Raw genomic sequence first — 26,159 nt, forward strand, 5'->3', positions numbered from 1 at the left:
AATTTCGCATCAAAATTATACAAAATTATCAAAACAAAACAACGGGTATCTGCTCTCATTTAAAATCTCCTTAACGAGAAACCTGTCTGCCTTCCAATAAACCAATTCCGTGCCGAAAATGAGTGGAGTGGCCTACCTTCTCGTTTGCGGCAATTGAACCAATAATGCACAGAAGATCGTAATAATACACTTCACATTTAAATTAACGGCCGCGAGCGCGCGGTAGGCAAATTGTTTCACCTATTTGCTTATTTCAGCAGTTTCCACTTTGGGGCGAAATTGAAAAATCGTTTCTCCTCCTCCAGTTTAAGGCGAGGAATGCTTCATCGTGTTGAAGAATAATGAGAGGAACATGTTCCCCGCAAGTGAGAGTGAAGTTTATGTTCACTTTTATGCTGCTCTGCAAGTAGATCAGTTTCGCTTTGGCCCTAATTGAGCGCTGCATAATCCCCCAGGAGATATATATCTCAAAAGAATCGCAACATATCCGCTGGACGGATCTTTTTTCCTCTGCAGACCACCTCGGCAGCATTCGCAAGTCGTGTAATTTAATGGAATTGAGCCATCCTCTAATTAGTATCTCTTTTACCTTCTCTACTCACCTCACCACCGCAGAGATTGTATTAGATATTTACCGCTCAATTGCATAATTACTGCAATCACTGGAGTGAGCATAGACTTTGGCTCTACAGTGAAGGGACAAGATTTACGACCCTCTCGTGTGATGAAACCGAACCATTTCGCAGATTGTTGAGCCGCGTGCCAATCCAAGTGTTACTAACGAATTTAGTTAGTCTTCTTATCAGCCCCAGAAGAACCCTCGCGCAACCTGTAAAATCGATCACCACAAACTTCTTCATCCTCATAAAGCACGCAATACTTTGAAGCAAATTCCAATTACACGTACCGCCACACTGCAGTTCAGTACCGACGGCAGGGGAGTTGTCAATGCTACCAATTTAGCTAACGGAAGCCCGGCCCGCCCGGCCTAGTGGAAGTAAGACAAAACGGTTGCGGTTGCTAAAAGGCTGTCATTACGTGCACATTGAAGCAACTGCACTTGGAACGGCCCTGAAGACCTGAAAATAAGAATGCAAGCGGCAATGTGCGGTTTCGGGGGAAAAATGGACCAACATAGCAGCAGTGGCTGAGTTTTATACGAGGGACCATCATGAGACTGTTGCAATTGCCGGTCTGGTACTGAGCCAGTAAGACAGTGCAACGGGTGACATCGTTTTGTGACTGCGCCTCCAGCGGTAATATGGACGGATTATGTGACGGGAGTTGCGGTGTACGGTATGCTATACATAAATTGTGCTGCAAAGTGCTTGCCAATTTATCTGGTGATCTGCGGTGATGATGCAATTGGAGTAAAGTGTTGGTTGTCTGGAGATTCTAGAGATTGACTCATTTAAGATGATTGTTGAGGCCCTCAACCTGTTCGTACCAATTCGACACGGATCGACTAGTGTACGCATTCAGTTTCCTTTTATGTTTGAGTTTATTATATTATATATAAAATTTGAAAAAAAAGGCAAATGCACAGATGCTGAAAAGATTCACAGTTGACTCAACATTAAAAACACATTGTATTGTTTCTAATAAAAACCTCAAATTTAAATGCGATTAATTGAGCCTCCGATTGGTACAAAGTCATAAAATGTAAATTTGAATAGAAATGCCTCATGTTTCCACTTCAATATACAGTCGATTCTCTGGCTGTCGATCTTCTCGATATCAATAATGCTCCATGTACCGATATATTCTTCAGTCCCTTCAATCTTCGATTATCTTTATTCCTCGATATTTTCTCTTGCTTGAAGGATCTCTTCCTCGACGGTCCCTTGGATTCTATTTGCTTTAAATATATATTCCGGTTGTCAATAATTTTACTTTCTCATGGCTTGCATAGACATTTTTCTTTGAGAAGCGAAGCTTTGAAGGGTGTTTGACATTTATTTGTTTTTGTTTGCTGGACGTTGCCATGATTCTCTCCTATAGCTGGTCAGCAAGAAAAAACAAATTTCAATCAAGTCTTCATTTTGCATCATTCTGTAAACTGATGCTTCTCTTCCTCGACGGTCCCTTGGATATTGACAACCAGAGAGTCGACTGTAGAACGATTAAATGTACAGTGGATCTCTTATTTTCTATATCGTCAGCTGTGTGCTATCTTGTGACAACGACCATTTAGTACTTTTCGAGAAAATCGATTTTTAAAGTTTGAAGCAATCGGTTCGTATACTATCGCTTAACAAACGCTCTAAGTTTCAACTAATTTGGTTACACCAGTAAAAAGATACAGTAAATTATGTAATCAAAAATCTGAAAATCACGTGTCACAAGTGTGTTTCGAAAGTAAAATTGTACTACGTGTCACAAGTGTGCACAGAATTTCCATACAAACTAAAATAGACTTAAATCAATGGTTTAACCGACTTAATCAGTATATTTTCAAAATCAAAAGATTGCATTGCCTTCAGAAAATGTGTATCAACATAAATTTGTGAAAAACAAGAAATTTTTTCCACATTTTCCAACACCATGTATGACGTGTCACAAGTGTGCACGATCATTTTGATGATAAATTGGTCTATGTCACAAGTGTGTATTACGATATCCTTGAAACGGAAGTGAGTTTCCAAAATCGGATTAAAGCATCTTGTAGTGTTTGTTAAGTATAGCAAAACGTCATCATTAACTCATTTTCGACCAACATGGTCTATGTCACAAGATAGCACACAGCTGACAATATAAATCTTATAATTTGTGTTTCCATAAATTTTCCAGATTTTCGACCATTGTTTTAATATACTTTTTAACACTGGAACGCCCAACGCATGTCCAACTCACACGGACGCCCAAGCCTCCCAAAAAAGGTGGAACGGTGACTTCAACTCGCTGGTTCTCGGACATTACTCAACCAATCGGGACGATTCTTGTTTCCGGTGATTTGTAAGAATGTCTAGATAATCCCAAAATTTTGCAGAACTTGATTTAAACAAATCTGTAATTTCTGCGACCGAAAACATCGTTCCACCTTTTTTAAAACGACTGCCTCCGCAGAATTTTTGGCGATTTTTTTTACAAGCGAAAAAAAAGTTGGAACGATGTTTTTCATCGCAAAAATTACAGATTTGAGCAAATTAAGTTCTGCAAAGTTCTAGAATCTAGACATCCTAACAAATCATCTTGATTGGTTGAGTTATAACCGAGAACTATTGAGTTGATGTTACCTTTCCATTTTTTTTTTTTTTTTTTTTGAGCCTTGGGCATTGGAATGTTAAATGGGCTTTTAAAGCGTCCAATTTCCCGTGGTTACAAAATTCCTGGGAAACGAGGAATTTTCGCAGGAATTCCCGGAAAATATTCAAATTTATCGAAAACCAAACCAACCAACCAAACCAAAACATGATCATCAGTATTTTTGATGAGAAGTATTATGTGTCATCGGGACTGGCAACACCAGCCAGCAACAGTCAAGTGTTCGGAGCTCTTCAGACTTTTCGATTTTTTCGCCGTAATTTACCGTGATTACCCGCGAGTTTGCTCCTCCAGCATGCCAAGGGCCAGCCGTGGCCGAGGCAGTTCGAGTGTGGCCTCGAAAAACCCGCGAAGTTCATCTACCGGCAGAGTGCAGAAAGGTAAACACAACAATGCCGCATCGACCGCCATCGCGCACGGGAGCGTGCCCGGTGACGTCACCGATCCTTCATTTTTACACGTGTCATACCGTCCACGTGAGTCCCCGGTACGGACGAGACAATCGACCCGGGCATCCGGAAGCACTTCCGGCCAGCAGCAGCAGCAGCAGCAGTCCACCAGCACTACGACGACAACCACTTCCAACGTTCCCACCAGCAACGAATTTGAGATGCTGAGTGGAGATGAAAACAACACCGACAGTGACAGCAGCAGTGCTGGCGACGACGATGACGATGATGAACTTGCGCGCAAGCAAGGAAAGCAGAAAAATGGTAACTCTCCAAAGGAACGACGACCACCTCCAATTTTTGTTTTGGATACGTTGGCTGACGTTGTTGACGAGTTGCTTGAGGGACTCCAATATTGTCTCAAAATTAGCAAAACTTCTGTGCAAGTGATTACCCACAAAAAGCTGCATTTCGACTTGGTGGTGAAGAAGTTGAAGTTGCGAAACTTCAAATTCTTCACATTTGATCCTGCAGAGAAGGTCCCAGTGAAGATCGTCCTTCAGGGATATCCGGACCGCCCGATCTCCGACCTGGAAGAACACCTGACGGGCGTCAAGGTTAAGCCTCGAGAGATAAAGGTGCTCTCAAAATCGACTACGGTGACAGGTACGTACACCTTGTACCTCCTGTACTTCGATCGCGGGTCCGTCAAAATCCAGGACCTACGACGGATCAAAGCACTGGACGGCTTCTTTGTGACGTGGCGATTCTACACGAAGAATCCGGCTGACGCAGCCCAATGCCACCGCTGTCAGAAATTCGGACACGGCTCAAGAAACTGCAATCTCCCACTCCGGTGTGTAAAGTGCGGTGAGACCCACTTCACCGAAAGGTGCAGTCTTCCGCGGAAAGACCAACTGGGGGAAAACGCCCAGCAACACAAAGCACGTGTCAAGTGCGCCAATTGTGGTGGAAACCACACGACGAATTTCCGTGGCTGTGCCGCGCGGAAAAAGTACATCGAGGAGCAGGACAAGAAGAAGAAAGCGCCAGCGTCCCGCCAACCTCCGAAGACTTCGAGCTCGACCGCTGCAGCAGCTGGCGGCGGAGCGGCTCCATCGACCAACCCAGCGTTCCCTCCCGGTTGGGGAGGTTCGTACGCTAGAGTAGCCGCTTCTGGGGGCGGTTCTCCCCCGGGACAAGCTGATGTTACCGGTGATGATCTCTTCACGCTTCCTGAGTTTTTCGCCCTTGCTGGAGAGATGCTCACGCGCTTTCGTGCCTGTCGAAACAAGGCAGAACAATTCCAAGCTCTCAGTGAGCTGATGATGAAGTACATCTACAACGGATAAGCTGCCTTGTGCAGCGAAGTTTTTTGACGTCAATAGACAAAACATACTGTGATTTAGTTTTAAGCTTTTCTATTCCTATCCTTTCCTTAGCAAATCTAGAAGGTTTTTTTTTAATTTTTCCTTCTCTTGCCAAATCCATTGTTAGAATATCCAATTACATCAAAATGAATTATAGTGTAAACCATGGTTGAAAGGAACTCCAAAACTCTATTAGGTTAGAAGAAATACGGAATTGTAAATTGATTATTTACTGACAAAATAAATTGAATTGAAATTGAAGTATTATGTGTTTATCAAAGTGTTTGGACAGTGAGTATAATTAATTCATGCTCCACATCCATAACATTGTTTTCAAATTTGTCTCTGTGGCCAGTTTGAGAGAATATAAATAACATTGGCACATAAAATTGAAATGAAAACAAAAAACTAACTTAATCCACCTATGTGTTTGGAGCCTTCCTCACAACAATGGCTGTACACAAGTTTCATCTATGTTTTAGATCCGGCTTCCAAAAAGTACATCGATATCACTTAAGTGGCCATATCTCGAGACAGGGTTGCCAGATCTTCAATGTTTTGGGTTCGTTGGAAAGGTTTTTTGATAACCTAACCAACGTTGAGTCGGATGATGGACCCGGACATAGTTTACATACATTTAAGTGAGATCCGGCTTCAAAAAAGTACATCAATATCACTTAAGTGGCCATATCTCGAGACAGGGTTGCCAGATCTTCAATGTTTTAGACTCGTTGGAAAGGTATTTTGATAACCTAACCAACAATGGGTCGGATGATGGATCCGGACATAGTTTACATACATTTAAGCGAGATCCGGCTTCAAAAAAGTACATCAATATCACTTAAGTGGCCATATCTCGAGACAGGGTTGCCAGATCTTCAATATTTTAGACTCGTTGGAAAGGTATTTTGATAACCTAATCAACGTTGGTTCGGATGATGGATCCGGACATAGTTTATATAAATTTAAGTGAGATCCGGCTTCAAAAAAGTACATCAATATCACTTAAGTGGCCATATCTCGAGACAGGGTTCCCAGATCTTCAATGTTTTAGACTCGTTGGAAAGGTCTTTTGATAACCTAACCAACAATGGGTCGGATGGTGGATCCGTACATAGTTTACATACATTTAAGTGAGATCCGGCTTCAAAAAAGTACATCAATATCACTTAAGTGGCCATATCTCGAGACAGGGTTGCCAGATCTTCAATGTTTTGGACTCGTTGGAAATTTCTTTTGATAACCTAACAATCGATGGGTCGGATGATGGACCCGGACATAGTTTATATACAGTTAAGTGAGATCCAAATATATGTGAAAACACATTTTTATACGTAACTTTTGAACTACTTATCGAAACTTCAATCTGCATAAAACTCGATCTATGGGACCCTAAACCAAGTCGAATGCAACAAGTTCGGGTCAAATCGGTTCAGCCAGTGCCGAGAAACATGAGCTAGTTTGTTGGTCACATACATACATACACACACACACATACACACACACATACACACACACATACACACAGACATTTGTTCAGGTTTCGATTCTGAGTCGATATGTATACATGAAGGTGGGTCTACGACGTTTTTATACGAAGTTCATTTTTAGAGCAGGATTATAGCCTTACCTCAGTGAGGAAGGCAAATCATACAAAAAATATGTTTTTGATGGCAAAAAACGCGGTAAACAAAAACAAAAATTAACTAGATTATTATCATGGCCGGTAAAGGTTAGTACCTATCTCATTTACAAAAGGCAAAACACCAATTATCCTTTAAAACGGTTACCAAAAATAAAATATTACATTTTTATTCCAAAGCACTGTAATGGTTGCTCTCTAACAAATAAGCAAGATCTATTCCCAGTTGTAAAAGCTTCAGAAAATAATGTTATCTGAAATGAATTTTTACATGAAATTTTCAGACGAACTGATTTTTTTTTTTTGTGAAAATATCAGTTAATTTCAGGTGTTCCACAATTGTGGGAGGCACAATAATGTCCCACAATTATGGAACAGGCAATTTGGAGGCAGTGCTTTGCTGCTATGGATAAAATAGTCTTGAGATGAGGTTTTTTGTTCAAAAAGAACTACTTTTACTAGTGAAAAAGCAAAAGAATGTCCAAATCAAGGTCCTTAAAAAAGTAGGGTCGACAGAAAAGCTGCATTTGGCATGTTAGAAGTGTTCCAAATTTATGGTTGTTCCGAATATGTGGGATGACTGTACAAAGAAGACAATTTTTCTTTATGTGATTTTTTGGGTGTAATTTTTTTCTCGGAAGTTTCTTGCGGTAAGTTTTTTTTTATTAATCACACATTAACTCTAAATTTTGAAAATCATTTTATCTTTTAATGCCTCATCACAATCTGGAAAAAATAGGCTCCCCAAATGCCCAACCGGCTTCAAAAAGACTTACTCCAACATTATGCCAAGGCTATTATGCCAAGTTCAATATTCCGAACAAAACGATTTAAAAAGATCGTCAAGGAAAATTTTCTCATAAGAATGTATGGGTAATGGTTTGGTTGCATTGGAATATCTTCTACCATCCACAACCCAACGAGCAACTTCTTGTTGCTTCCTCCAACAATTATGACGATTGACAGCCCGCACAAGTACAAATTGGCTTAGCCACGTGCGCACTGGCGCGATGTAATTGTGTCGGGAAAAGTCCACAAATGTGACATTTTCCAGTGAAGGAAGTGAAAGAGAAATTGTGACAAGAAAAGTTTCCTCCCGCGCCCGAGGGACTGGACCACAATGAAATTCAAGGAATGTAGGTATTGTGGAAAGAAAAACTAAAAAACATAATCGTTGCAGTGCGCTGACAGACAGGTGACACACGTGTGTAATGGGACGATATAAGGCCAGTTTTTGCACTGGTTGGTCCGAATTTAGGTTAGCAATGTGGTTTAACTTAACCGGCACGTAATAAAGTTTGGACGAACCTTTCATGCTAATCCAGATTTGTTGTTCTTGGTTTTATCAGTATTTTTTCACGCATAATTTAATAATCAACCGCAAAGTGTAGGTCACTTAACATCTTTGCCGAAAAGCGCTACTGCTGCCATGTTTTTTCTCCCTTTAATTATTACGTTGTAGAATTAAACATGCATGCAGCATATTCACACACTAACGAGTCACCTCCTCCTCCTGAACTTGATAATAGCTCTTCCACGAAAAACAACCTGCTGAACTAATTTTAAGCCCAGTTTTTTTGTAGCCACTCTCTGTATGGTAATAACCACGTTGCCCTGACTGTTCTTCACGCTTTTTTTTATCTGTGCGTAATCATGTTTCCCATGCATATTATGGCTTATAATGTTGTTATACGAATAGGAGCGGCTTTTACGGTCGCTATGAAAGCAGGTATGGGCGATGGGAGTTTTTTTTTCATATCTTGTTGTAGAAAATATGCCCGAGATTTGTTTGTAAATTGTTACTTTAAATGACAACCTTCCGGTTTTCAATACATACATATTTTTTTTTTCGTTAAAAATCCATCAACTATTTTTACTTTTGAGCAATTTTCTACGAAATCGGCAAATTTCAACCATTTTTATTTATTTTTTGATTGGCTAGAGCCTTTATTATGGCCAAAGAAGCCAGTTTGTGTCATTGTTTAACCCATACAAGTCTCCATACAATTTTGGCAGCTGTCCATTAGGGATGCGGCTATCCGCATATCTGGATATCCTAATATCCGGATAATGATCCGTGCGGATATCCGTTATCCGGATCACCGGATATCCGGATAATTATCCGCACTATCCGTACTATCCGGATATTTTCAACAAAAAATAATGTGGAGATTTTTAATGATTTTGGTGGTCATTAACCTGTCCCATTTTAAGGTAATGTCGAGGAATTTCACATGCTCACATCTTAAATGATAGATTATGATGTTAGGAACAATGTTTTCTTAGGCAAGAAAAAAAATTAAAAAACTTTTTTGAACAAATTTTCTAAAATCGCATGGAATCAATACAAAAACTGGTTCAATCTGGTGCGTATTTTGCTTAAACGATAGGTTTTTGTCCATCGATTAAGATGCACTATCAATATTAGACCAAAATTTAAATTTTATTGTCTTCTCACAGGCTGATTTATGTTGAAAAAATCGCATTTTTTCGATTTTTTTTCAGAAATGCTCATTTAATTTAGGGTAACTCACTTCTTTTTAGCAAAACCATTGCATGCAGCTTGTAGGAAATTTCACGGCAAACATTTTTCCTTTTGAGAAAATTCAATTTCGACACTCCAGTGCCGAGATATTTGAGATTTAGTGAGAAAAAAAGTGCCAAAATTTTCAAAATTTCTCTGAATTCAGATGCAAGGCAAACTAATGACACGACGTTGCAAGTAAAAGTCTTAAAGGTTAGGGTATGCTTTCTTGTAGTCTGGAATCTAATGTCGTGTAAACAGTGCCGAGCTTCCGTGGCCGTAAGGTTACGGGTTTCGCCTTTCAAGCGGAAGGTGATGGGTTCGATTCCTGTCTGGCTCGGCAAAGTCAGATCCCTTCAAAGAGTAAATCTGCTCACTGGGAATACTGACCGGTAGGGGATGGGTTTCGACTAACGGCGTGCTGTATTTCCAATCCAGAGGTCATGAGTTCGATTCTCGTACCGGGATGATGAAGTTTTTTAAACAGTGATGTTTTGAAGCTACGCCCTTTTGGAATGTTATTTGCGTGTAATAGCTGCAATTTAAATCGCTTGCAAGTTCGGTCAAATCTCGGGTTCGTTTCGTACCCTTTGAGACATATGCTTGCAACGTCGTGTAACTAGTAGGCCTTGCATTTGCTATTTTCGAAACTGACGACCGAGATAAATAATTTTCCATGATGTAGGATACTAACGGCATATTTAGGGAACTCAATACTGATGTTTTGATGAAATAACAACAAAAACATCTTAATTTCAGCGATTTTTGATACTTTTTCAAAATTTTAGCTTAAATATATTGAATAAAAACTTCAAAATTTTTACCGATACAAGATTTTGAAAAACAGTTTCTCTGACTCGTAACAGTTCCCCTAACAAGCTCCAGGATGAGTTAGAGAGGTTCATTCAAGTTTTATAAAATAACCTTTAGATAAGCCGTGCGTCAATCAATTTATTTGTGTACATATTTGGAAAAACATGAATTCAATCATCGTTTTCGGCGAGGTGCTGGTATTTGAGGTCTTTTATAAGACCCTTACCTTATAATTGGTCTAAGTCCCACACATAATGGCCATACAGCGATTTTTTCTATTTATTTTTTTGTTTAGATGAGCAAAAATATCCGGATAGCGGGTGATTACGGATAATTATCCGGATATCCGTGGATCCGGATATTATCCGGATCATCTATCCGGATAACGAATATATCCGGCCAAAACCCGCATCCCTACTGTCAATACATAAATAGGCAGGCCTGAAATAAATTCACTACTACCACCATACATAAATGGTACGTAAATATTTGAAAACTTATAACTTTTGAAGGAATTTTTTGATCAATCTGAACCAATCTTCGGTAAAGTTGTAGTTCAACGCCCACCTCATCGCCACCCAACGGCTTCCATTCTGATTTTTTTATGTTTAGGAAATTTGCAATAAAATTTGCAATAAAAAGACATTGAAAATTGGAACTCTGGTTGCGGAGCTACAGCGGCTAAAGAAAAATTTCCATTTTCCAAAAGCGATATCTCAACAACTAATGGTTTGAATTTCATTCGTGAAATTTGTCGTTCTTTTTGAAAACCATATCTTTATTTTATTTAATCAAGAATACATTTCAAAAGGGCGTTATATTGAATATTTAACCCATACTAATCTACATTCTAATTTTACTATCAAAGGGACCCTAACAAAAAAATAGAAAATAGATTAGTGTAGGTTAAATATTCAGTATTACGCGAAATGTTAGTCTTGATTCAAACAAATTTAAAATGTTGTATTTGGTATTGACGGTAGAGTTCATCCCTTAAAAACGATCTATAAGATCATGACTAAACTGAACTAAAATGCATAAACTTTAAGGACAACCCGTTTCAACTTCAAAATCTGTGCGAGCGAGGGGAGAGGGGTATGCTTTTCAGCGTGCAAATATTTGGTGTGCAGATATTATTTGCACAGTCGAAAAATGTGGTGCGATATTCCAAGACATTCGATTTGGGATTATTTTTATCAAAATTACACATAAGGTTTTAAACCTCTGCTTGTTTCGTTACTCAACATGACTTTTTAAGAGAAATTTATTGTACTTTTCGGATCTACAATAACCCAAAAATCCACGGGTAATCGGCTCCCCTCCTATTAATATTTACACGCAAGATCCTTTTAGCTTTAAGAAAAATGTAATAACAAAAGCCGACTCGATCATAACCAGCTCCCAGTACCGAAAAGGACCTATCAAAAATAATTTTATGAAAGTGTTAAAGTGTAGTTTTATCATTTGGAACAGTGCTTGTAATGCCAGGAGACAAGACATATTTTTATTTTTGACAAGACATATTTATTTATTAAAAAACAACGTCTGTTTCACCATTGATTTGAAACTCGGCCTTATTTTTGGCATTCACGTAAACTATACAAACATTTGCTACGATCCTATCTTTTAAAAAGCCTTTAATTTCTGCTTTGTTACGACTCATATTGATGAATTGATATTTAATTGCTCATCATGTTTTTCACAACCATCATGAAAAAAGCACCTGAACCATGCCAGCCCGATGCGTGATCTGGTTATGTTGCGTTTCCCTTTTTTTTTCTTGCCATTTTTGCACTCTCGCCATCCTCATCTATCGCGCATCGAATGACTTTGACGGCGATAACGCACCATGATCCATGTTTTTCCAGTTCAGTTCAGCGAAAGTGTGTCAATTGGCTGGCACAAGACCGCAGCACCGACCAGACCCAGACCCGCCAGCATAGTTCAGGGAAAAGGGGCAACTCTTCTCCACTTTTCATCTGCACCTCCCTTTTATCGAGATCGATGCAAGAGCCCCCCAAAACATAACAACATAACATGCACTACACGTGCTTGTTTTGGGCCTAACGGCCACGAACCGCTTCAAGGCCCCCTCCACTCATGTCGGTATAGCTGCCTGATCTCCGCCCGATATCTGGCATTAAAATCTCAAACAAACAATTAGAACAATTACCGCCCAATAAAGCCCCCCAACCCCCCCGGCGAAACTGAGAAGAGAGAAAGCCGGTAATAAAAATAAGCTGGAAGCGTTTATAAATTGGCAAGTGGCCGTGAGATGTGGAAAATTCTCGTTGAAAACACTCAAAATTGTTCCGGTGCGGCAAGTGGAAAGTGCTTTATAGTTGAGGCTCTTTGAAAAATGTTTGAGGTGAAGTGATCTTCTTTCATAGAGAATAAAATCACTTCATATAGGAGGGAGTTATTAAATTTAATGATAAATTTAATGTTTGTCAATTTTGTGTTATTTCAACTTTTAAATCCTCTCTTGGGTTAATGCTACGCAGTAGGCCTGGCCTCTTCAAAGAGTGTAATGCATTTCGCCGGTTCTTGAAAGAATTGCACGTAATATTTAATTAATTGAAATTGTTCCGTCAAAACCAGACCCTGACCTAAAATACTCAAATTTCGCGATTCACGCAGTCTGAACTCTTTCCCGAGAAACACACATGCATGATGATGATCCACCAACCTGACCAACTGAACAATACCCAATTTGCGGCCACCAGCACCGATTATGCAATTATTCTACCGATTCCGGTGCCGCGGTGCTTGTTGCTGTGGCGCGCTGCTTCCGCTAGTTTTTTCGCCAGATGCCGAAAGGTGTGGGGTGGAATGCAAACCCCCTCTTGTTCGAAAGGAATACCCCAATGTTTTCGATACTGATCAGCTAGAAAAGTCCGCCAGAAAAGTAGGCGGTGAGCGCGGTGTGAAAATTGTTATTCATGTTTTCTCGCTTTCGCCTGCCGGTCATCGATTTATGCTTATTTTGCTAGATGTTGATGGTTCACGTTTTGAACTGGATTCGGTATGTTTTTTTAAAAAGAAAAATTATTAACATTTTAAAATCATTGGAGCATACAAACTTTACGGAGAAACACAGGTACCGCCAGTGATTCGGGACATATTTGACTCATTTTGATATGTTTTACCCAGTAATTTATTTTATTGGGTAATTACGGATAAAACATGCAGGTAGGACAAGAAGGCTCTAAATATTAATAACAATGAAAAGAGTCTTAAATTTTTAAATATATATGTTCAGTAAAAGATTCTAAGTTGGGTAAATAAGGTTTATCAAAGCAAGTTTGATTTTCTAACTTCCCTCAACAAGTATTATTTATTACAATCATTATTTTTCATCAAAGAATATTTATGTTATACCGTCAACTGGGGCGAATTGGGACACATGGGGTGAATTGGGACAGCAGTTTTAACCATGTTAGAGCACAATATTTTGATTTTTCTGGTAGGTTTCAGATAAAACAAATTCAGACCAACAAAATGTGTACATCCATTTCTAAATTTAAAACCTTCAAGGTGAAGGATAAGGACCTCTTAGGTGCTGCGACCGTGTTAGGAGGGATCGATAAACCTTGTGGACACCTTAGGGGGGTTGGAATCACTCTTTAAATGAGAGGAAGGCACCAACCACCTAAAGGTGGATTAAGTAACGTTTTCAGTGATAAGTCGTTCGAAACCGTAAAGTGTAACACAGAAAAAAATCATGGTAATATTGCATCTGGGAAGGGGTACATACATCTTTTATGTCAGAAAAAATGTGTAATTTTACCTCTATAAATGTGCAATTTTACCACTTTTCTGTTGTAATGTCGCTTTTTCAGTCTAAATTGAGGTAAAATTACACCATAAAAGAGGTAATATTCAACCTTCCAAAATTACACCTTACAAATTTACAAAAAAAAAAAATTACTGTGTACACAGAAAAAAATATTGTAAATTTGTAAGGTGTAATTTTGGAAGGTTGAATAGTACCTCTTTTATGATGTAATTTTACCTCAATTTAGACTGAAAAAGTGACATTACACCAGAAACCAGAAAAGTGAAATTACACATTTCCAGAGGTAAAATTACACCTTTTTTCTGACATGGGTAATTCTCTACCAACTCACACGAAATCGGGAAAAGTTGCCCCGACCCCTCTTCGATTTGCGTGAAACTTTGTCCTAAGGGGTAACTTTTGTCCCTGATCACGAATCCGAGGTCCGTTTTTTGATATCTCGTGACGGAGGGGCGGTACGACCCCTTCCATTTTTGAACATGCGAAAAAAGAGGTGTTTTTCAACAATTTGCAGCCTGAAACGGCGATGAGATAGAAATTTGGTGTCAAAGGAACTTTTAGGTAAAATTAGACGCCCGATTTGATGGCGTACTCAGAATTCCGAATAAACGTATTTTTCATCGAAAAAAACACTAAAAAAGTTTTAAAAATTCTCCCATTTTCCGTTATTCGACTGTAAAAAATTTTGGAACATGTCATTTTATGGGAAATTTAATGTACTTTTCGAATCTACATTGTCCCAGAAGGGTCATTTTTTCATTTAGAACGAAATTTTCATTTTAAAATTTCGTGTTTTTTCTAACTTTGCAGGGTTATTTTTTAGAGTGTAACAATGTTCTACAAAATTGTAGAGCAGACAATTACAAAAATTTTGATATGTAGACATAAGGGGTTTGCTTATAAACATCACGAGTTATCGCGATTTTACGAAAAAAAGTTTTGAAAAAGTTACTTTTTGCGTTTCTCTTTGTTTCGTCGTCCGTGTCTGTCGCGGGTGACCATGAATGGCCATGATCGATGACGACCAACTTTTTCAAAACTTTTTTTCGTAAAATCGCGATAACTCGTGATTAGCGTGGCTCACGGATATATGAAAAAGACAAAAGTGTTCAATTTCGAACGCCTCGACCGGAATTTTGTAGCAATATGGCCCCAGAACATAACCTGAAATTTTGAGCGTATTTGGTTAAGGTTTAGTACTTCCACCATTGACCTGAAGTTAGTACCGTAATCTGGGGTGAATCGGGACTACAGTCTGAATAGGGACAGCAGTTTTTAGAGCACTTAAAGCTTTTAAATTTGAAAATGGGTGTACACATTTTGTTGGCCTGAGTCTGTTCTAACCGAAACCAACCAGAAAAATCAAAATACTGTGCTCCAACATGGTTAAAACTGTTGTCCCAATTCGCCCCATGTGTCCCGATTGACCCCAGTTTACGGTATGGAACTTCTAAAAATTTACTATGGGAAATTTTCACTTTTAACCTCTTCATAGAGAAAGTTTCCCAAAACCCAATCAAAATTTCCTATTCTCAGGTTTCTTATAGTTTTTGATCCGGGGAACAACTTTGTAGAACATCGCAAAGCGCTAGTAATTGATCCCGAAAAGATACAGGATATTTTTTGGAGTACGGAAACAAAATTCAACGTTCTCTAAAAATTTGTCTGTATCTTTCCGGGATTAATTCCTAGCGCTTTGCGATGTTCTACAAAGTTGTTCCCCGGATCAAAACCTATGAGAAACCTCTATTCTGAAAAAAATCATACGGCATAGGAAAACTTTCTCGAAGAAGAGTTAAAAAGTTGAAAATAAATAAATTACATTTATTGAAATTTCTTTATAACTTCAGATTAAGAGTGGAACAACTAAACATTAACAAAATGCGCTCAAAATTTCAGGCTAGCTTCTGCGGTTATAATGCTACAAAAATTTCGGTCGAGGCGTTCGAAATTGAACACTTTTGTCTTTTTCATATACCCGTGAGCCACGCTACTCGTGATGTTTATAAGCAAACCCCTTATGTCTATATATCAAAATTTTTGTAATTGTCTGCTCTACAACTTTGTAGAACATTGTTACACTCTAAAAAATAACCCTGCAAAGTTAGAAAAAAACACGAAATTTTAAAATGAAAAATTTTGTTCTAAATGAAAAAAATGACCCTTCTGGGACAATGTAGATTCGAAAAGTACATTATTTTTTTTTTTGAAATTAAATATGTCTTTATTGAACATTCTTATAATAATTACATTTCTTTTACATGATAAGTGGTTTGGCCTAATGCTCTACATCTTTGTTGTATTTTTCGTTTTATTATTAACTGATCACATTTATTTATTTGCTTCAAATTGTTTTACATTATTGCATTGAATTGAATACATTTGGGTAAAAAAGAAAAAAAATCACTTTAACAACTAATCCTAACCTAAAACTAAAAAAAATAAATCCATTGAAATATTCAAAATCACTAGAACGAGTAAACTACGAACTGTATTTTAAGATGAATGCTCCAAGAGTTCTTACTTGTTCCTGGCGAGTTTTGCACCCACGCAGAGTTGTTGTCATCTCGATGAAAATGTTCATAAGTTCTTGTGGTGAAAACAGGTCACTACTGCCTACACCCGTTGATGTTGGTTGGTTTTCCCTCGGTTGCTGACTGAAGCCTGGAGGTGTTGTATTCTCTGCAACTCTTTGCCGCTGATTCAACGGCAATGGCTGCAGATTTGGAACCACTCGAGCAGATCCCGCTCCTGGTGACGCCAAAGCAGGAAAATCCACGTCCGTGTATGCTGGTGGTGTTTTGCGACGATTTGGTTGGTGCCTCGTCGTCGCTTGCTGCCGAATTTTTACAAACTCAGCACGTTTTGGGCAGCTTCGATTCTTGGTCGAATGGTCGCCGCCGCAATTGAAGCATTTCGCTTGCATGTTCTCGTTGATTGTTTCGCAAGCTTGAGTTTTGTGCTCACCTCCGCAGGTTGCACAACGACTCTTGATGAAACAGTTCCTTCCACCATGTCCAAACTGCAAGCAATTCGAACATTGTGTCACGTCACGATGCACTGGACGATAACGTTCCCAAGACACGATGATGTTGAAAATTGCCCGAACTGCTTTCAGCTCAGACGGCGTTGTCGATCCTTTCTCGAGATGAACCAGGTACAGTTGATCACGATACTTTATGTCCTTGTTGTGTCTCGTCATCTTGAAGACTTCGACCACGTTCAACTTAAGAGTTTTGAGCTCTTCTTTCAACACACTCACATCCATGTCGTATAGGCCACGGAGGACCTGTTTCATGGGGCGTTTACCTGGATCGTCATGGCTGTAGTATTCAATCTTTGTGTTGTTCAGGAAATCCCGAACGTAGTTGTAATCCTTTCTGGTAGGTAGCAGAATTTTGAGTCCATCAGCACACAAGCGAATGGAAGCTCGTAAAGCACCAGATTTGATAAATCCGGTCAGCCACTTTCGCACCGAGTCCGATGACGATGTTTTCACAAAAATGGGTGGCAACTTTTCTCGTCGTTCAAATTCTTCCTTCTCGCTCACGTCCACAGGGAGGGTAGCGAACTGGTTTCCAGACGAATTTTGAGCGTCCTTGCTCAAACTGCCTGGCTTTGCAGGTAGCGCTTCGGCATTCTTTAGCTTCTTCAAATCTGCCGATCCTGCTGGTGAGGACCGCCTCTTTTTCTTGCCCTGAGGCATTTTTGCACTTTTTAAGCACTTTTCAGGAGCTAAAATCCAGGAGTACCTCACTGAATGATGGTCCACAAAGGAATGGAAAAGTACATTAAATTTCCCATAAAATGACATGTTCCAAAATTTTTTACAGTCAAGTAACAGAAAATGGGAGAATTTTTAAAACTTTTTTAGTGTTTTTTTCGATGAAAAATACGTTTATTCGGAATTCTGAGTACGCCATCAAATCGGGCGTCTAATTTTACACAAAAGTCCCTTTGACACCAAATTTCTATCTCATCACCGTTTCAGGCTGCAAATTATTGAAAAACACCTCTTTTTCACATGTTCAAAAATGGAAGGGGTCGTACCGCCCCTCCGTCACGAGATATCAAAAAACGGACCTCGGATTCGTGATCAGGGACAAAAGTTACCCCTTAGGACAAAGTTTCACGCAAATCGAAGAGGGGTCGGGGCAACTGCTGTGTGAGTTGGCGGAGAAAATTAAAAGATGTACCCCTTCCCAGTTGTAATATTACCACCATTTTTTTTCTGTGTAGAAGTTTGGTGTCAAAGGGACTTTTCTGTAAAATTGAACGCCCATTTCGATGACGTACTCAAAATTCCAAAATAATATACATTGTTTTTATCTTTTTTTATTGATATTTTTCGACCAGAAATACTGTTTCGAAACAATACCGGTAAACAATCCGGATTGTTCCGGAACCGGTTTAACCCCTCGGGTGGAAATTTTGTGGTGGTCAGATAGAGGACAAAAAACCCACCTCTTGCAATTTGAAGCATCCAATTTCGTCCACTACAGTCCGATTAAGAGTCCCTAGTCTGAAATTTGAAATTTCAGGTTTTACAAAGTTGTAAAACAGACAAAAATAAAAAAAATATGATGAATTCTTGACGAGTTATCAGATTTTTACGAAAAAGTGATGATTTTAACCACTTTTAATCGGTTTTTCAATGTTTATTCTTTTAAACCTTTAAGGTATTTTTTCAGAAATTTCAGCAAATTTAGTATAAGAATGACCTTTTGAAGGTTTTTATAGCTCTTCCATTGCTGAAATGAGAAATTTCGTGATAAGGGACCAATATGACACCCAAGGCCCCAAGAAAATGAGCCACATTGTTTACGCTCGGCTGTAGAAATTTAAATAAAATAAAAATTCTGTAGATTTTGCCAAAAAAGGGTAGAAACCTAAAAAGCAAAATACATAATTCATTTTTTTCAGGTATTGTTTGTAATCTGCAAAATAATCAATAACCTAACGATTTTAAAATGTAAGTTATTAAAAATATTTTAATTGCGTGTACCACAACTATAAATTCATATTCAAAAATATTTTAGAATGATTTTAAAATAACACAGCAATAACTTTTTTCAACAGAATTTGCTGCTATCAATTCGAATCATTTCGCATGCCCTTTTTGAAAAGTTAGCGTCAAATTTACTGAGCAAAGTCTTAAAATCACTCGAAAAAGGAACTTTAAAAAATAGAGACCCACTTTCACGTATACATATCGATTATCTCGGCACTGAACCGATTTTGGCCGGGTTGGTGTCATTCAACCCGTCTTGGGGACCCTATTGAACATAATGTTATATTATAAAAAATAAACCTAAAAGTTTAAAAAAGTATTTACAAAACTTATCCTAAAATAGCGATTAAAACATTTCAGGAATTATGAAGATCCGATAATTCTATCAAAAATTTTGCATGGTTATTGGCTCCAAACCTAATTCCTCGATTTAAAAACATGAACGATTCTTCCTCAACTTTCATGGTCCCTCATAACGCTATTATTTAAGCAAATTAATTTGATTTTTGCCTTTTGTTAGCGCATCATTAACTTATTTTCTCTCTTTCTTCTTTCAGCTACTTCCACTGGCCAGGGCACAAGACTACGATGGTAAGAGCGCGATGAAATTTCATAATTGAGCAATCCTTCTAATATGTTAAGTACCCCGTGAAACAAAAAAAAAGCTTGAATAAGCGCCAAGGTTTCAACGCGTAAACTCTACAACCTGTTGCCTGGTTATTCAGATCTTATAATTATTTTATTGCCGCACGTTTACGGCGGCGAGGGCCCTCCCAAGGTGGCCACCACCGCTAACTTCTGTTTTTTTTTTTTTTTATGTTCTGTCCGTTCCAGTGACTGACATCCAGTGTTCGTTCGCGTCCCAGGGCTCCAACCTGGGTGACATCATAACGGCCAAGCTGAAGAAGCCGATCGGCTTCAAGGGGGCGCCCCTGTTTGCGGATGACCGCGCCGTCAACCCGGAGGCCGACCCAGCCTGCTCGATCCGGCAGGACCGGAAAGACGCGGCCGAGCTTAGCTATGACCTCAAGATCACCGACTTCTCACGCTGCGGCGTGCTGAAGAGGAATGTAAGAATTTGGTGTGCTTGGTTTTATATTTGCGGAGCATGAGTGACCCATATTCTCCAAAAGTCGGTTTCGGGGACATTTTTATCCCACTTACGTACACTTTTTCCCACACATTTACACACACACAGGGTTTCGTCCACGTGCGCATCTGGTTCCCGCAGTTCCCATCGGTGGTGATGCAGTCCGACCAGGAGCTGATCATCATGTGCAAGCCGCCAGAGCCCACGGTTATCCAGAATAAGGCCGCCGGATTTGCGGGCAGCTTGTAAGTTACGGACGCAGTATGATGCCAATTTTTGAAAGAAACATTTGAAATTTTTTATGAATTGTTAGAACTAGGCATAAAATCTATTTAAAAAAAGTGTGCAGTTATTTCAAAAATTTGCTTAACCTCTGAAATTTTACGAATCGAATTTTCTTTGAGCTTTCGTTTTTCGTAAAACCGACGACGTGAAACCCTGTGCAAAGGGTAATTTAAACACCTGATCACAAATCACAAACAAATTGTAAGACAAATAACATATATTTTTAAAAAATATATATAAAAAGGAGTTTGCCAAAAATCGAATCTAAGAAAATAACTACAATTCCTTATTAAATTACTGAGAGCTCAGGGTATGAGCTAACGTGCGCTTCAAACATAACCTCATTTCAGTCCCCATGGAGCACGTGTTTCCGGTGTGGTCGAAGAAACCCCCGGGCGGCTAGAGTACGAAGTGGCCCTGTACAAGGAGGCACCCCCGATTGCGCGAATCGCCGGATTGAAGAACCACTCGTCCAGCTCGCTGCCTTCGGTGACCAACAACGAAGTTCCGGTCGATCAGGCCGTCCCCATCGGCACCAAACTGCAGCTGCGAGCTCGCATCAGCGCCCAAAGCGTGTGGAAGTACGTCAAGCTGCTGGAGGTGACTGTTTCGCCCGATCCCGATGATCCGCATGCTTCCGGCTCGGTTTCGCTGGTCCGCGAAGGATGTCGCAACCGGGACTTTGCCTCGATCATTCCTCACCAGCCCGCTCGCTATCGTGACAAACCGAACGAAGTGTTCCTGGATTTTGAGGCGTTTTTGCTAAGCTCAATGAAGGAACGAAGCACTCTGTGGATTCACTCCCAAATCAAGGCCTGTATGGACGCGATGGACTGCCAACCCGACTTTTGTCTGGACCTGTATGAACCTACCAAGCGGAAGGGTAATTCTAAATGAAAAGTTTATAGTTGCCTTAATTTTGTTACAATTAATCTCGATCCACAGGACTCGGCAGACGTCGTCGCTCGGCGGGAGAGGTCGCGTACGGCAACTTGCTGTCGATGATCGGCCACGATCGGTTCAAGAGGGCCTCCGGTACTCAGAACACCACCGAGTTCACCAAGTTTAACGAGAACATTGAGTACACCGTCATCATGCCAGGCCAGTACGACGATCTGCGATACCAGGAGGTTCCGGACCAGTGCAAAAACTTTGTCATGATCTCGGGACTGCTGGCCGGTCTGTTGGCTCTGTCGACTGTTATTGTAAGTCGATCGAAGATCATCAAGTTTGAACTAGCTTATCTCAACCCGCTTTATTTTCAGACTTGTGGACTGGCTACCAAAATGCAGGGCAGCGGAAAGAAGTCCTCCATCGATGAACTCAATGTGAAGGGATATTCCGGCCGAGCGATGGTCCAGTAACGCGTGGTTAGAAGTATTTGAAACACAAATAGTATTGGATCGTTTAAAAAAAGACTATTTACAATGATCAAAGAAGCTTGCTAGTTCTAGATTGCAACATCTCTAAGAACACTGTAAATTTAAGAAGCTAGACAAAACAAATACTTAGCGCGTAAGATGTAGAGAGACTTAGTCTTTAGGTAAATCGAAATCCACGCTGCATCGCCGCTGCAGAATAAGCCCAACTTTTAAGAATCATTCGCTCTGCACGCACCGAGAGCTGCTCAGCGCAAAACCTTGCCTTGAAAAGTTGGGCTTACCGGTGGCGCTAGCAGGACCCAAAAAATAAAACCCGCGTTTAGGCAAGCAACCCCGCGAAAAAAAACGGAACGTTAGATACGTGCGCCTTAGTGTCACGAAGTAGACTGCATTTTCATTAGATTAGAAAACGACGGAAAAAGGAAACGGAAGGAGTATGTAAGAAATCGTAATTTATTCTGGAATGCATTTATTGCTATTACTGCTATTTATTTATGAGCTAGCGATTTTTTTGTAGATTATTTTAACAGACGCGACGTGTAGTGTTTAAGTTTGCATTCCAAACCAGCATGCTTTCGTTATTAGCGTGAATGTACAGTGATTTTATCGAATAAAATAAATAGTTGAGTTAAAACCCATAACTGTGTGAATTATTTCTTCGAAAATATAATAAAATATTAAATGTTTGGCTTTGAAATTTGGTACCAAAAGAAACCTTCAGAAGAAAACTTTTTTAAAACAAACTAGGTGAACAGAATGCAATTCAGAACACAGAATAGAATGTAAACAAAATTCGATTTTCTTTGATAACATCTTCTAAACAAAGATTCATCTGAAACCAAGTTGAAAAAAATCTGCACATTGTATGGAAAAGTGATTAAATCCTCAACCTGTCACACAAGCGTGAATTTTTCCCTTATGAGTTGTTCGATCAACAAAGTTCAAAAAATCACGAATCGACTATTCCTTGTAATAATCTCGGCCCTGGAGTGTTGAAATTGCAATCTCTCGGAGGAAAAAATGATCGCCGGGAAATTTCCTACAAGCTGCATGCATTGGTTTTACTAGGAAAAGTGGGCTACTCAGAGCCGTACCTTGGGTTAACGGCGCCCTTGGCGAAACATCAATTTGGCGCTTCACCCGAAGTTATGGTTAAAATCAGAAACATAGTTTTTTATGTTTTATTTTTCAAATTTATATTGAATTAAAAATATATTGTAGAAATTAAGTTTGCTGAATATTTTCTCAGATTTCATAAAAAGAAAAGTATATGTTTTAATGTTAACATAATTCCTATTTCAAAGAAGCTCAAAATATGACCATATTTTGCACCATTTGGCGGATTTTGATTCACAGCCAAATTAACGTGAAAATAACATATAGTTGGACAATCCTTTAGTCTGGAAGGTATAACTTAAACTTCATTATATAACTGCCCAAACTTTAATGCTGTATTTATTTTGAAAAGCTCTTCTAAAACTCCTTGAGCTTTCTTCAACTTGAGCACCCCTTCTTTGATGACAAAATAAATTTTGCATTTACTATAAATTTTCAAAAACACGCCGCTTAATCATTTTTTATATGTTTTACCAAATTAGCTAACCCAAAAAAAATATCCAGGTATTTGTAGTTATCCTTTATATTTGTTTTGACACCCTTTCACCCTTAAATACCTAATGAGTATGTTATAACCTGGGTGCTGAATAGTGGTTCGCAAAACGGCCTCAATTTTGAACTGTCAAAGTGGAACCAATTTACTGTTCGCCAAAAGTAGAGAGTATTGTTATCGATCATTAAAAATAGTTTTTTTTTTGCAAGAATAAAAAATGTGTGGCTTTTGGGACCAGAAATTGAAGTAAAGAAATCTTAAGAAAGTTGACGACGAGATCGTCATTTTTTATAATTATGAATGGAAGTTTTATTATGGAGTCAGTGCAGTTGTATTTATACAGAAGCTGTCTTTATTGTTTGATTCCGATTGAAAACCTAGGGGAGTTTGGGGTAATATGGACAGTGGGGGTAATTTGGACACCCCTTTAAAAATCACCTTTTCTTCGGATATAAAGCGAAAACGGCAATTTAAGTGATAAGGCTAGTACTAGTAATGGCCTAGGAGTATGGACAAACTAAAAAAGTTGGAATAGGTTATGTAGTTTTGGTATAATATATAAAAGTTTCCAAAGGCCGGTTGGCACTGCCTTAAGTTCTAATTTTTGAGGGTTGGGAAATAAGGTTTTGCAGGAATTATATTGCAAAAAAGTGGACAATTTTTGTTCAAGAGGGTTGTTTGAACGATGCCTGAGGTATGTACGTATAAATATTGTGCATTTTATCCATTTTTATCATCAAAAATTGCCATTTTTGATAAAACATGCTATGGGGGTAATTTGGACATAGCTTGTGGGGTAATTTGGACATACCTGAAAGTCTACCTGTCAGGCAAACAAAAAAGTATCTCTCATGATTGGTTGAGTTTTTAAATGGATTTAGATAAATTTAGAGGGATTTAAAATGTCAGATCGGAATGTGAGCAATAAGATCATTCAAAAAACCCCTATTTTTTAATTTAGATAAAAAAAATTCAATATTTGAATGGATGAAAATCTGATTAATGCACATTGGGCGTTCAACTAGACTCTAATGTTTTTAATTAATTTCTTTGAAATTTCTAATTTCTATGCTGGTTTTCAATAATATTTAAATTTGAAGGGCTACGGAATGTAAAACTAAAAAAAATAATGGTTTCAGGTTAATAAGTTCTATATAAAGATTGATTTAGATAAATCTAAACGATACCTTAATCACTAAAAGCTAAACTTAGGCCTAATCCAGAATCAATGTTCTAATCAAAATTGATAAATGATTTAATTATGTTACTACACTGAACTATTTGTTTTCTTCCTTTTGAATTATAGTTCTATCACAAAATCATGATTCAAAACTCTGACAAAATATTGTGAGCAAAAAAAAACTTAAAAACATAGAGCAATCACAAAACCAGGTTGAAGGTTAAAAATCATGCTCAAAACATCAAATGTTAAACTTATTCATCCACATGTGTCCAAATTACCCCACAAAAGGTGTCCATATTACCCCACAAGGCATGTCCAAATTACCCCACAAGGCATGTCCAAATTACCCCACAAGACATGTCCAAATTACCCCATAGGGGTGTTCATATTACCCCCACACAAAAATGTGGGGGTAATTTGGACACCTTTTAATTTTTGCGATAAAAATGAGTTTTTCATCAAAATTTATCGAAATGAATGAAATTTTTCCATCGAATATGATCTCTGTTATCCTCTGGTTTCATTCACATTCCTTTAAAATATCCATACAGCCCATGGCAGAGCAATTTCCTTAGGGTGTCCAAATTACCCCACACTCCCCTAATGGTTTAGTGAAAATCTTCTCTGTTTGCTGGATCAGTTTCGCTAGAATCAGCGATGTTTTTTCGCTGGACCAGGAAGATTCCAAAATCAGCCAGGGAATGTATCTGCGACATCACAGAATTACACTCTCGTCGCAGTTCTTTGTCATTTACCAGTAAGTCGTTTACCAGTAAGAAAAAAGTTATGCTTGTGCTTGAACAGCCTCCTACTTTGTAGATGTAAACAAAGTTGGATCATTCGAAAATCTTGTTACGCATTCTCTCTATTCATCACCCAGGTTATAACTGACATAAAAAAATTGTACAATCAATAATTTCGGCGCCCTCAGCGGTCGCCAACTGCGCCAACGCCTAGGTTACATAAATTTTAGATTGCTTTTTCAAAACAATCAATGTGCCATGGTTTTCTATGAACATAGGACCTTTTGAAAAAGTAAGCGAGAATTTTGGTCCAATATTGATTGTGCATCTATCGTTTGAAAACAATACACATTTGAGATTTAGTGAGAAAAATAGTTCCAATTTTCAAAACTTCTCAAAAATTACAAGCAAGGCCTACTGCTTTCATGTAGTAATTTTGGCCGCTGAATCCAATTATAGAATCTAATAACGTCATGATTCGAAATCCAGACACTTAGTAGCATATCATTTTCGTTATAGCTGACAAAAAAACATGTAATAAGTTGGAAATGAAGAAATATCATCAGGATGTAGTATTAACAGTCAGTTTTAAGAGAATGCATGCAAAATATGTCTTTTCTAACAATTTTTCATCAGAATTTGAATATTAAAATGACTTGTTGTGCTTCGAATCCCGGACACTGACTAAAGCTGATTCGAAATCCGGACACTTTTGCTTAGAATTCCGAACATTCGTTTTTGCTAATGAATCGCACAAATTTGGACTGAAATGTTAGTGAATGGCACTCTTTAGATCTCAAATAAGCTGTTAACATCAAAACAATCTATATTTTATAAACAACTTTGTCCAAGACTGCAAAACGATCCGATCTAACCCTGACGAGTTATTAGCGATATAAAAAAGACGATATTGTATGAAAAGATTTTTTTTTACAACTTTAACGATCTATAACGATCAGCGATGGAATAATCATCCTCAAAGAAATCATTGAATGTTCATCAAGGGAAAAAATCCGAAGGGAGCATCTAAAAATATCATCATCTTAATTATTCGG

The 26,159-nt window shown here is 38.6% G+C and overlaps 1 protein-coding gene across 1 annotated transcript in view; it reads left to right on the forward strand.

Moving 5' to 3' along the window:
- LOC120419781 (uncharacterized) overlaps positions 1-22,201 on the forward strand; it is a 28,336-nt gene extending 6,135 nt beyond the window's left edge. Inside the window, exons 2-7 of the mRNA XM_039582613.2 lie at positions 19,370-19,403; positions 19,647-19,882; positions 20,011-20,147; positions 20,538-21,070; positions 21,133-21,392; positions 21,453-22,201. Of these exons, the coding sequence (XP_039438547.2) occupies positions 19,370-19,403; positions 19,647-19,882; positions 20,011-20,147; positions 20,538-21,070; positions 21,133-21,392; positions 21,453-21,551 (1,299 nt within the window). The 3' untranslated portion in view covers positions 21,552-22,201. The remainder of the gene's footprint in view (positions 1-19,369; positions 19,404-19,646; positions 19,883-20,010; positions 20,148-20,537; positions 21,071-21,132; positions 21,393-21,452) is intronic.
- Positions 22,202-26,159: the final 3,958 nt, after the last annotated feature.

This window comes from Culex pipiens, chromosome 2, assembly GCF_016801865.2.
Source record: "Culex pipiens pallens isolate TS chromosome 2, TS_CPP_V2, whole genome shotgun sequence".
Lineage (NCBI taxonomy): Eukaryota > Metazoa > Arthropoda > Insecta > Diptera > Culicidae > Culex > Culex pipiens.